This window comes from Pan paniscus, chromosome 4 (assembly GCF_029289425.2).
Source record: "Pan paniscus chromosome 4, NHGRI_mPanPan1-v2.0_pri, whole genome shotgun sequence".
NCBI classification, from domain to species: Eukaryota; Metazoa; Chordata; class Mammalia; order Primates; family Hominidae; genus Pan; species Pan paniscus.
Window position 1 is genome coordinate 135,619,980 of NC_073253.2, and position 11,573 is coordinate 135,631,552.

At 52.3% G+C, this 11,573-nt stretch overlaps 1 protein-coding gene across 1 annotated transcript in view; it reads left to right on the plus strand.

The window, feature by feature from the left end:
• The window catches only part of SLC4A9 (solute carrier family 4 member 9), a 28,114-nt gene continuing 16,541 nt past the window's right edge, over positions 1-11,573 (plus strand). The window contains exons 1-19 of the mRNA XM_055113035.2: positions 1-302; positions 576-808; positions 1,090-1,203; positions 1,642-1,697; positions 1,851-2,008; positions 2,279-2,366; positions 2,752-2,906; positions 3,279-3,395; positions 3,568-3,742; positions 3,894-4,027; positions 4,203-4,465; positions 5,361-5,419; positions 5,675-5,863; positions 5,988-6,101; positions 7,257-7,418; positions 7,557-7,735; positions 8,424-8,496; positions 10,930-10,998; positions 11,288-11,461. Coding sequence (XP_054969010.1) covers positions 1-302; positions 576-808; positions 1,090-1,203; positions 1,642-1,697; positions 1,851-2,008; positions 2,279-2,366; positions 2,752-2,906; positions 3,279-3,395; positions 3,568-3,742; positions 3,894-4,027; positions 4,203-4,465; positions 5,361-5,419; positions 5,675-5,863; positions 5,988-6,101; positions 7,257-7,418; positions 7,557-7,735; positions 8,424-8,496; positions 10,930-10,998; positions 11,288-11,461 — 2,814 coding nt within the window. The remainder of the gene's footprint in view (positions 303-575; positions 809-1,089; positions 1,204-1,641; positions 1,698-1,850; positions 2,009-2,278; positions 2,367-2,751; positions 2,907-3,278; positions 3,396-3,567; positions 3,743-3,893; positions 4,028-4,202; positions 4,466-5,360; positions 5,420-5,674; positions 5,864-5,987; positions 6,102-7,256; positions 7,419-7,556; positions 7,736-8,423; positions 8,497-10,929; positions 10,999-11,287; positions 11,462-11,573) is intronic.

The window sequence follows — 11,573 nt, forward strand, 5'->3', positions numbered from 1 at the left end:
ATGCAACCAGCCAGAGGGCCCCTGGCTTCAGAACCTAGGACTGTACTGGTTCTGAGATTCTGTGCAAGCCTCATGGAAATGAAGCTGCCAGGCCAGGAAGGGTTTGAAGCCTCCAGTGCTCCTAGAAATATTCCTTCAGGGGAGCTGGACAGCAACCCTGACCCTGGCACCGGCCCCAGCCCTGATGGCCCCTCAGACACAGAGAGCAAGGAACTGGGAGTACCCAAAGACCCTCTGCTCTTCATTCAGCTGAATGAGCTGCTGGGCTGGCCCCAGGCGCTGGAGTGGAGAGAGACAGGCAGGTAAGTTGGATGCAGGCCAGTTCCGTGGGATCCTTCCCCTTCCCCAGCTGGAGCCTCCTATATGTCCCCCAGCGCTTCTTATGGGGCTGCCCAAAATTAGGATTTTCCCAGCTGTATTCCCTTATTTCAGGGTCTTACCTTCCATGATGCCCAGCCTCTTCTGCAGTCTAGTTTTGAGATCCCCAAGACCCTAGATGAGGGGTGACTGCCAGGGTGGGGGGGAGACTTCACACCACTGGGCCCAGGATGCCCTCATTGCCTTGCCTTCCCTAGCTCCTCTGCATCTCTGCTCCTGGACATGGGAGAAATGCCCCCAATAACACTGTCTACCCACCTTCATCACAGGTGGGTACTGTTTGAGGAGAAGTTGGAGGTGGCTGCAGGCCGGTGGAGTGCCCCCCACGTGCCCACCCTGGCACTGCCCAGCCTCCAGAAGCTCCGCAGCCTGCTGGCCGAGGGCCTTGTACTGCTGGACTGCCCAGCTCAGAGCCTCCTGGAGCTCGTGGGTAGGCTGGGATCCTTTGCAGGAAGGGCCTGGGTAGCCATGCCTTTTCCCCAGGATTTCCCCTCCAAAGTCTTGGAATCTTCCAGAGTCCATCCCTACCCCTCCTAGGATTGTCTACCCTTGTCACAGGGTGGACATGGAAAAGCAGGGTGGAGGAGCAAGTTCATTGGCCCTGGCATTCTGAGACTCCCAGAAGGGAAAGGTGTCTGGGCAGAGGGAGAAGGGGAAGAGCGTGCGGCAGGGAACTCTCAGGAAGGAGATGACCCCCAATCCATTCTCCAGAGCAGGTGACCAGGGTGGAGTCGCTGAGCCCAGAGCTGAGAGGGCAGTTGCAGGCCTTGCTGCTGCAGAGACCCCAGCATTACAACCAGACCACAGGCACCAGGCTCTGCTGGGGTGAGAGCCCCTCCCTGGGCCCAGGACCAAGACCCTGGTGTGGCAGGGTCTCAGATCTCCCCTGCACCTTCCAGGGCTAGAAGTAGCCCAGGCTTAGTTCAGGCTCCAACCCAGGACTCATGAGCAAGAGGAAACTGGTGGTAATGTTGTGGGGAGAAGATTCAGGGGGCTAGAATCGTAAGAGAGCTCTGTGAAGAGATGTACTTGGTAGGCACTAGGCCAAGAGCTTTACACGCAGTATCTCATTTGATCTTCACAACCACCCTGTAAATAGTACCACAATTATCCCCATTTTAGTGGTGAGAAAACTGTGGCTCAGAGTGGAGAAGGGTATACTCTAATTCTTACAGCTTGTCAGTGGCAAAAGTGATTAGGGAATCCTGGTGGATCCACCCCCAAAGCCTGTGGTCTTAATCACTGCATAATCCTGTTTTGTAGGCTCTACTCATCCAAGAAAGGCTTCTGACAATGAGGAAGCCCCCCTGAGGGAACAGGTTTGTGGCCCTTCCTTGGGGTCCCCTTCCAGTGGCTGGGAGAGGGGTTAGAAATTAACAAAAGTCTACTCTCCACTGGATTTCTCATCATTTGAGATCTTATCCTCCCCAAATAACCTTTCATATTCTGTGTCTCCTTGAACCCCCATCCAGTGTCAGAACCCCCTGAGACAGAAGCTACCTCCAGGAGCTGAGGCAGGGACTGTGCTGGCAGGGGAGCTGGGCTTCCTGGCACAGCCACTGGGAGCCTTTGTTCGACTGCGGAACCCTGTGGTACTGGGGTCCCTTACTGAGGTGTCCCTCCCAAGCAGGTGAGGCTACTGAGTGAGTGGGAGTCAGGGATCCCAGAGCCTAGAAGGGTCTTTACTGAGGAGGGGAAGGAGGGTCTCAGTCTGATTCTCTGAGGCTGTGGGGAGGATGGTGCTCAGGGGTCTGGGGAGAGAGTAGTGGTCAGGGCTGCATGGTAGGTGTGCAAATGAGTGTGTTTATGGGAGCTGATAGGTCAGAGCTGAGCATCAGAGGCCAGGGCTGCCCTGTGGGAAAGCAGCCTGTGAATCTCTGGGGCCTGGTTCCTTCCTCAGGTTTTTCTGCCTTCTCCTGGGCCCCCGTATGCTGGGAAAGGGCTACCATGAGATGGGACGGGCAGCAGCTGTCCTCCTCAGTGACCCGGTGAGCTGAGCAGGTGTGTGTGTGCGCTCGCGCACGCGCACGCGTGCATGCCTGTGTGTGTGTGCACACATGCATACATGCATGGGCTCATGTGAGTGTGTGTGTGTGGACTCTGTATGTGTCCCTAAATACAGCAATGAGGCACAGTGAGCACTGAGACTGAAGTTTCCTCATCTCCTAGTGCAGCCCCATTACTGGATGAATGCTGGCACACTGTAGGCACTCAATAGATACCCATTGAATGAATGAATTAATGCATGCATAAAGGAATGTGTGAATGACTTGTCTGCCTCTGTGACTTGTGTCTGTCTAGTTTTGAGACTATGAAAATGCATGTAAGAGACCAGGTTTGCACTTACCACCCATTCTGTGCCCCCATTCCCAGCAATTCCAGTGGTCAGTTCGTCGGGCCAGCAACCTTCATGACCTTCTGGCAGCCCTGGATGCATTCCTAGAGGAGGTGACAGTGCTTCCCCCAGGTCGGTGGGACCCAACAGCCCGGATTCCCCCGCCCAAATGTCTGCCATCTCAGCACAAAAGGTACCTGGGAGCCATCATCCCATACAGACTCCTGCCCATATAGGCCCTGGGTCTAATTCCATTGTTGAGGAGGGGTGGGGTCCCAGGAAAGAGATAGGGACCTATCTTTGGATTTGGAGTCAGGCAGACCTAACTCTGAGTTCTGCTGGACTACTCTCTCGCTAAGAGACCTGAACAAAGACCTTGCCTGCCCGAGCCTGGCTTTCACAGGTCGCAATATGACCTGGACCTTCTAGAGGCCCATGTGTCGCCATGGTTCCCTCGCCGGCAGAGACAAGAGCAGCCGCTAGGGGGCAGGGTGCCACGAGCTCTGGACCGAGTCGCGGACTGGTTGGAGATCCTCAGCCAACCTGGGGTTCCCCTCCTCCTCAGGCTTCCCTCGCAACAGCGGGAGATCAGAGGTCCCGCCGTCCCGCGCCTGACCTCGGCTGAGGACAGGCACCGCCATGGGCCACACGCACACAGTCCGGAGTTGCAGCGGACCGGCAGGTGAGGCGAGCTGGGAGGAAACAAGGGTAGGTGACCTGGGGGAGGGGAGGAGTCACAGGGAAACTGAGGTGTGTGCTCACTGTGGGAGGGGCTCACCCGGTCACAGGGAAAGTAGCGGGGATGCGGGTGTGGAGTGTGAAAACCTGGATCACTGACGACCCTCGGGCGGGAGGCTGTTTGGGGGCCTTATCCAGGACGTGCGCAGGAAGGTCCCGTGGTACCCCAGCGATTTCTTGGACGCCCTGCATCTCCAGTGCTTCTCGGCCGTGCTCTACATTTACCTGGCCACTGTCACTAATGCCATCACTTTTGGGGGTCTGCTGGGAGATGCCACTGATGGTGCCCAGGTGGGTAGGGCCCAGGGGGCAGGCACAAGCGTTGGTGTCCCCTAGTCCATCCCTTCCCCTGGGACTATGGGTAAGTTAAGGAGGCTCTCCCAAAGCTTCAAAGGACCCTGAGGACTTCAGGGTCCTGTGCTGAGCCCCTGTTGGCTTCCAGGGAGTGCTGGAAAGTTTCCTGGGCACAGCAGTGGCTGGAGCTGCCTTCTGCCTGATGGCAGGCCAGCCCCTCACCATCCTGAGCAGCACGGGGCCAGTGCTGGTCTTTGAGCGCCTGCTCTTCTCTTTCAGCAGGTAGGAGAGCTCCCCCCATCACCGGACCCTCACTAGTGCCATGGTCAGCCTGCTCCTGGCTGGGTGAATAGGAGAGAGTGGGAGCTATCTGTTTGGGTTGAGGGACACCTGACCTGGGTTTAGTGGGAAGCAGACAGCCCTGCTAAGCCAGCCTTCCTGTCTCTCATCCCCACAGAGATTACAGCCTGGACTACCTGCCCTTCCGCCTATGGGTGGGCATCTGGGTGGCTACCTTTTGCCTGGTGCTGGTGGCCACAGAGGCCAGTGTGCTGGTGCGCTACTTCACCCGCTTCACTGAGGAAGGTTTCTGTGCCCTCATCAGCCTCATCTTCATCTACGATGCTGTGGGCAAAATGCTGAACTTGACCCATACCTATCCTATCCAGAAGCCTGGGTCCTCCGCCTATGGGTGCCTCTGCCAATACCCAGGCCCAGGAGGTGGGTAAGGGAAACAGGGACCTTGGTCAGGTGAAGAAGGATGTAGGGAAGGGGAGGGGCTGCACCCTTACTATCCCCCCTGGTTAAGTTCAGCAAAATGCTGCGTACTTACCCAATAACTGGCAGTACTATTTCCACTCTGGTTCTGAATCAATTGAGAAATAAGACAACAGAAGGCCCGATATCATCTTCCTTTCTGACAACACTGATAGAGGAACATGGGTTATATCTGTGGGTGAATGGGCTTCCTAATGATGAAGCCAAAATTGAATAGACTTACTCACCAGTCGTGGAAGCACTGGTTTGAGACTATCTTACCCCAGGGGAGTAGAGCTAAACACATACATCAAACAGGCAGCTTATACTCGAGAGAGGGGAGAGAAAGGGGCAGGGCCAGGTATGCCCAGCTTCATTTCCTGAAATCACCAATCAAATATATCACTGCTCTTCTGGGTGAGAGTGGCCGGCCAGGTGGAGAGAGGCTTGGAGTATTACACTTGCATATATCCCTCCACATGGAAGGCAACCCCAGGACTGGGAAGAAGTGGCCTCTCTTATATGTTCTCCTATCAGTGCTAGGCATGAACAAGACCAGTTCTAGCCCTGGTGGAAACACACAGATTTGTATACTCCTCTATTCAGCCAACATTTGCTGAGCATCTACTGTGGCCAGGTCCAGTGCTTGGTACCAGGGATGCAGATGGGCAGAGAATTTGAGATGATGAGGGCATGAGACAACGTCCTTCTCGCACACTTGGTAGTGATAGAGTCAGCAGACAGATGAGTCACAAGTAAGAACTCTGGTTCACCTGGACCCATCAGATAAGAATTTTATGGGGCTGGAGGAGGTTCCCAGGGGAGGGAACATACATCTGAATTATTCTCTGCTTCCCAGGAAATGAGTCTCAATGGATAAGGACAAAGCCAAAAGACAGAGACGACATCGTAAGCATGGTGAGGGACTGCTCCTGGGAGGTTCTAGGAAGGAAAGGGTGGAGACCAAGGCAGTCGGTGGTTTCTAGCTCTTCCTACCCATAGGTTAAGGAAACCTTCATAGGTGAGTAAAGCTTAGCCATTTCCTACAGCTGGGAACTTCCCATCCTGGGCCCCTGGTGTCTCTGTGGGTCCCTCCTCCCTTGAAGTTGGTCCAGGAGAGAAGGACATTTACTCCATTGCCTATAACTCCACTCCTGACCCTCCTGTGTACAGGACTTAGGCCTGATCAATGCATCCTTGCTGCCGCCACCTGAGTGCACCCGGCAGGGAGGCCACCCTCGTGGCCCTGGCTGTCATACAGTCCCAGACATTGCCTTCTTCTCCCTTCTCCTCTTCCTTACTTCTTTCTTCTTTGCTATGGCCCTCAAGTGTGTAAAGACCAGCCGCTTCTTCCCCTCTGTGGTGAGTTTCACCTTTCTGTGGGAGAGGCCTGACTCTAAGCTTTGGGTCCTATCTGTGATGGGAAGTGGTGTGGAAAAAGAGGGATGGCAGGCCTGGACCTGACTGAGTGTCCACTGTGTGCCAGGTGCGCAAAGGGCTCAGCGACTTCTCCTCAGTCCTGGCCATCCTGCTCGGCTGTGGCCTTGATGCTTTCCTGGGCCTAGCCACGCCAAAGCTCATGGTACCCAGAGAGTTCAAGGTGAGAGCCAGGGAAGAGGGTTGGGGGACCAGAGGGGAAAGCAGGGCCAGCAGACCATGGGGAAGGAAAATGAATAAATCCCACACTTCTCTAAGCTTCTTTCTTCACTAATAAGCTAGAGATAGTAATAATAATGGCCTCACAGGGTTGTCATGAGGATTAAATGAAGTACTGCAGCAGACACGTGAGTACAGAGAATACACGGTAGCTATTATTACAGGGTATGGGTTAAGAGAATGGGTTCTGATCAGCCAGCCCTGGGTTTGAGTTCCAGTTCTTCCACTTCCCAGCTATGCATTAGGCAAGTTAATGCACATTTCTAAGCCTCAATTTCTTCATCTATAAAATGGAAATAATAAAATGACAATAGTTCCTACCCCGTAGATTGTTTTGAGGTTTACAGAAGATCACAGTGGAAAGCACTTACCACATGCCTGGCACATACCAAGTCCTCAATAAATGTTAGCTATTATTGTTACGGGATTGCCCCACCCTTGGCGTGGCCCTGCCCACTCCACTACTCCTCACTCTCTTCTTCGCACCCCGCGTTGCCTACCCTGATCCAGGAAAGCTGGAACTCCCTTTCCAGGGCATGACAGTGTGCAGGACAAGGCTTAGCACTGATTTCTAGACTTTGCCTGTGCATTTGGAGACCTCCTCTCCGAATTCCCCCAAGACAGGAGAGCAGGGAGGACTCCAACTGGGGCAGCAACTGGGGCCCCCTCCCCGACACATATGCTTGTAATCAGAGCGGACACAGACACACCCAGCCCTGTCCCTGCCTCAGATCAAGGCAGGTCTGAGCCTGAGTTGCCCCACCCAGGACAGGGGGAGAGGGATCTCTAGGGAGCAGGGCTCTGTACATCAAGAAGTGTGTGCAGGCCACATGTGCCACCTCCTTCTGTTCCAGGGAGGGAGGGACCCTGAACCAAAGTCCAGAGCCCCTGGTTCCAGCCTGACCTCAGGGCTGGTCTCCTTCCATCTGCTGTCTTTTAAGGCACTGGGATGCTTTGAACCAGCTATGCACACACAGCCCACTAGCATCTAGTGTCTTGGGGTGGGGGCAGGTTGTGGAAGAATGCCAAGGTTGAGATGTGCAGGTGAGATGCTCTTGGGAGACCCACTCCAACCTGTCCATGAAATGCCCTCCTCCAGCCCACACTCCCTGGGCGTGGCTGGCTGGTGTCACCTTTTGGAGCCAACCCATGGTGGTGGAGTGTGGCAGCTGCCCTGCCTGCCCTGCTGCTGTCTATCCTCATCTTCATGGACCAACAGATCACAGCAGTCATCCTCAACCGCATGGAATACAGACTGCAGGTAAGGCCTGCTGGGTAAGGCCCAAGACCAAGGGACAGAAGCTCCAGGGGAGTCTACGCTCCTCCTCTCCTACCTCAGAGGACAGAGGGCTGGGGCCTGGGCTAGCTTCATCCTCATTGCCCCCACCTCTACCTGCAGAAGGGAGCTGGCTTCCACCTGGACCTCTTCTGTGTGGCTGTGCTGATGCTACTCACATCAGCGCTTGGACTGCCTTGGTATGTCTCAGCCACTGTCATCTCCCTGGCTCACATGGACAGTCTTCGGAGAGAGAGCAGAGCCTGTGCCCCCGGGGAGCGCCCCAACTTCCTGGGTATCAGGTGAGGGCGGTATTTAGGAAGTGGAGTAAGAGGTGGGCAGCAAGGTAGGGCAAAGGGGAACATAGCAGAGTTATTTGGGCAGCTTAAATTCTAAGCTGGTGTCCCACAAGCATTGCAGTGGCAGAATGAGTGAGTTCTGGGCTCTGAGATGGGTAAGTCAGATCTTCCCCTCTCTTCCCTCAGCCGTGGGGACTGGGAGGGGCCTCAAGAGGAACATCATCCATGCAAAGGTAGAGGCAGCCAGGGCTGAAGTGGAGGGTCAGGTACCACCTAATAATCCTCACTCAATGTAGAAGTTACAAAGGAATCCATCATAAAAGCAATTTTGGAACTGTTGGAATCACAGTCTAAGTATCTAAAGTATATGAAATCAACTTGATAAATTGTGAAATGTAAGTCTTTATGGCAGTGTAAACATTGCTAATTTTCCATCAAAATAAAAATGAGGAGCAACTATGAACTTGAATTGATGGAGAGGTCTGGGACTCTCACCTTGAAGTGCTCTGCCCCTTCCTCTCCACCAATTTTTCACATCAAGCTAAGGGCTCATCCCTCCTGGTGACCTACTGGGGTATTCCTCTAGTTTTCTCTTGCTGCTGGGGTCTGTACTGGTGTTCAGCCAGGATCTCCAGTCTGGATACCCCAGGGACTCTCCCAGACCTCAGCTAACTCCTCCCTCTCCCCACAGGGAACAGAGGCTGACAGGCCTGGTGGTGTTCATCCTTACAGGAGCCTCCATCTTCCTGGCACCTGTGCTCAAGGTACCTTTGTTATACAAGCCAGGATCAGGGTCAGTGTAGTAATAATAGGAGCACAGCAAGAACTGACACTAGTTGAATACTTACAGTGTGCCAGGTGCTCTGTTAAGTTTTCTCCATACATGGTCTCATTTAATCCTCACATTAACCCTGAAAGGAGTATGTACCTTACAAACGAGGCAGATGAAGGTTAAAGAGGCAAAGAAACTTGCAAGAGCCCATCAAAAGAGCCAGTTTTTCAGATCTGTCTGAGAACTCAAACTCTTATCCAATGGACTTTTTACCCAGTGGAGCAAGGTGTGGTTGTGCCACCACCATCCCCTAGGGTCTAAGTGCTACCCTTGCTCTAGCCTCCCAACAAACCTGAGACTAAGAGTATGATCAGCCCAGGTGCGGTGGCTCATGCCTGTAATCCCAGCACTTTGGGAGGCTGAGGTGGGAGGATCACTTGAGCGCAGAAGTTTGAGACCTACCTGGGCAACATAAGGAGACTCTGTCTCCACAAAAAATAAAAAAGGTAGCTGGGCATGGTGGTGTGTGCCTGAGGTGGAAGGATCGCTTGAGCCTAGGAGTTTGAGAGTGCAGTAGGTGGTGATCACTGGATGACAAGAGCAAGAATGTCTCAAAAAAAAAAAAAAAAAAAAAAAAACCAGAAAAACTTTGAGGCAAAAAGCCTTCACTTCTCCTTCACCAGAGGTATATGGAATATTTGCTATATGCAAGACTGCTAGGCACTTGGGAGAAGTACGGGTCAGTGGAATATTGAAAAGAAATATGGAACTAAGCCCCTACCAGCAACACACACAAATGAGCAAAAATTAAGTAACAAGTAATAGCAGAAAAGTTGAACAAGCCAAGACAGCAAAGCAGTCAAGGAGGGTGTGGAGAATGTCAGACAAGAGTCACTGGCAGGACGACAAGAGGTTAGGGAAGGGAAAGGTCATGGAAGCTGGGTGAAAGTGGAGTAGGGAAAGAGCCAGATGGACCGGATCAGCCACTTACTAACTGGGTGACTCTCATTTATAGACATTTACAGAGCATAAACCATATGCTAGGCCGGGTGTGGTGGCTCACACCTGTAATCCCAGCACTTTGGGAGGCCGAGGTGGGTGGATTGCTTGAGCTCAAGAGTTTGAGACCAGCCTGTGCAACATGGCGAAACCCTGTCTCTACAAAAAATACAAAAGTTAGCTGGGCATGGTGGTGTGCACCTGTAGTCCCAGCTACTTGGGAGGCTAAGGTGGGAGCATCACTTGAGCCCAGGAGGTCTAGGCTGCAATGAGCCAGGTTTGTGACACTGGACTCCAGCCTGGGCAACAGAGTGAGATCTTGTCTCAAAAAACGAAACAAAACAAAACAAAAAAATCCCGAAAAACAGAAAACCCTAAACAAAAAAACAAACAAAAACCCATATGCCAAGCACTGTTCTAGGTACTGGGGATATAATGGTGCTCAAAAGAAATCATTTTTCTAACCTTACAACCTGGTGAGAGGAGAAAGATTTTTAAAAATTAAAACAAGAAGCCAGGCACGGTGGCTCACGCCTGTAATCCCAGCACTTTGGGAGGCTGAGGTGGGTGGATCATCTGAGGTCAGGAGTTCGAGACTAGCCTGGCCAACATGGCGAAACCCCATCTCTACTAAAAATATAAAAGTTAGCCAGGCGTGGTGGGGGGTGCCTATAATCCCAGCTACTTGGGAGGCTGAGGTATGAGAATCGCTTGAGCCTGGCGGGGTGGAGGTTGCAGTGAGCCGAGATCAAGCCACATCACTCCAGTCTGGGTGAAAGAACGAAACTCCATCTCAAAAAAAAAAAAAAAAAACAAAAAAAAACAAATTAAAACAAGAGAATAGGATAACTTTAGATAGTGATAACTTCTGTGAAAAATAAAAGAAGATAAGATGATTAAGAGTGCCAGGGGCTACTTTAGATGGGGCCTGAAGTTAAAAAGTCAATGAAGACCTTTCAGGGTGCAATGAGATGAGGCATGAGTAATAAGAATAAACTGGTCATGAGAAAGTCTGGGGGAAGAGCATTTTAGGTGGAGGAAATAGCAAAGCAAAAGGCTTTGCAAGGGGTAGGAACAAACTTGGGCATGTTGAGGGAAGGAAAGGTGGTTAGTATAGTGGGAGCATAAAGAACAGAGGGAAACGTGATGGATAAGATTGGAGTGGTAGGCCAGGTAATGGACAAAGTTACTTAGTCCCTCTGAAATTCAATTTCCCAATCTGTAAAATGAAGGCAATAATAACATTTACTTCATCTAATTGATTTGAGGATTCAATAAGATCAGCATGAAACGTGTGAAAGGAAAGGCAAGGCCTGGGAAGACCTGGATGCTAGATGCTAGAGGGATCCAGGGCATCTGGGCATCCTGGGGCATCTGGGAGGTTGGCAGAGGTAAACTTTGATAACTCTCTGCTTCTTTCTACCAGTTCATTCCAATGCCTGTGCTCTATGGCATCTTCCTGTATATGGGGGTGGCAGCGCTCAGCAGCATTCAGGTGAGCCCATTAAAATCACCTAACAAAAGAAAAAAAAAAAGAATAAAAAGACAAACAAAAAAGAACAAAATTACCTAGCAACCCTACTCCTTTTTTCTTTTCTGCTGGCATCTCCTGCTTACACTTGCCAATTTCCCTCTTACTCTCTTTTTCCTGTCTCTCCTGGGCTCAGGGACTCGACTGCCATGCTCCCCGCCTGCTCCCAGTGCTGGGCTATGATAGCTATCAGTGACACCCTCCTGTCAGGCTACCTGAGTGCCCTGCTTTCCTCTTCCTCTTGTTCCCCTAGTTCACTAAGAGGGTGAAGCTGTTGTTGATGCCAGCAAAACACCAGCCAGACCTGCTACTCTTGCGGCATGTGCCTCTGACCAGGGTCCACCTCTTCACAGCCATCCAGCTTGCCTGTCTGGGGCTGCTTTGGATAATCAAGTCTACCCCTGCAGCCATCATCTTCCCCCTCATGGTAACCTGAGGCAGGGTTGGGCTGTGTCCTGGAGGGTCTTGGGAGACTCTGAGCCTGGAAGGGTGGCCAAGGCCTCCACGAGAGGAAGAATCTCCCCTCTCACTCGCTGTGG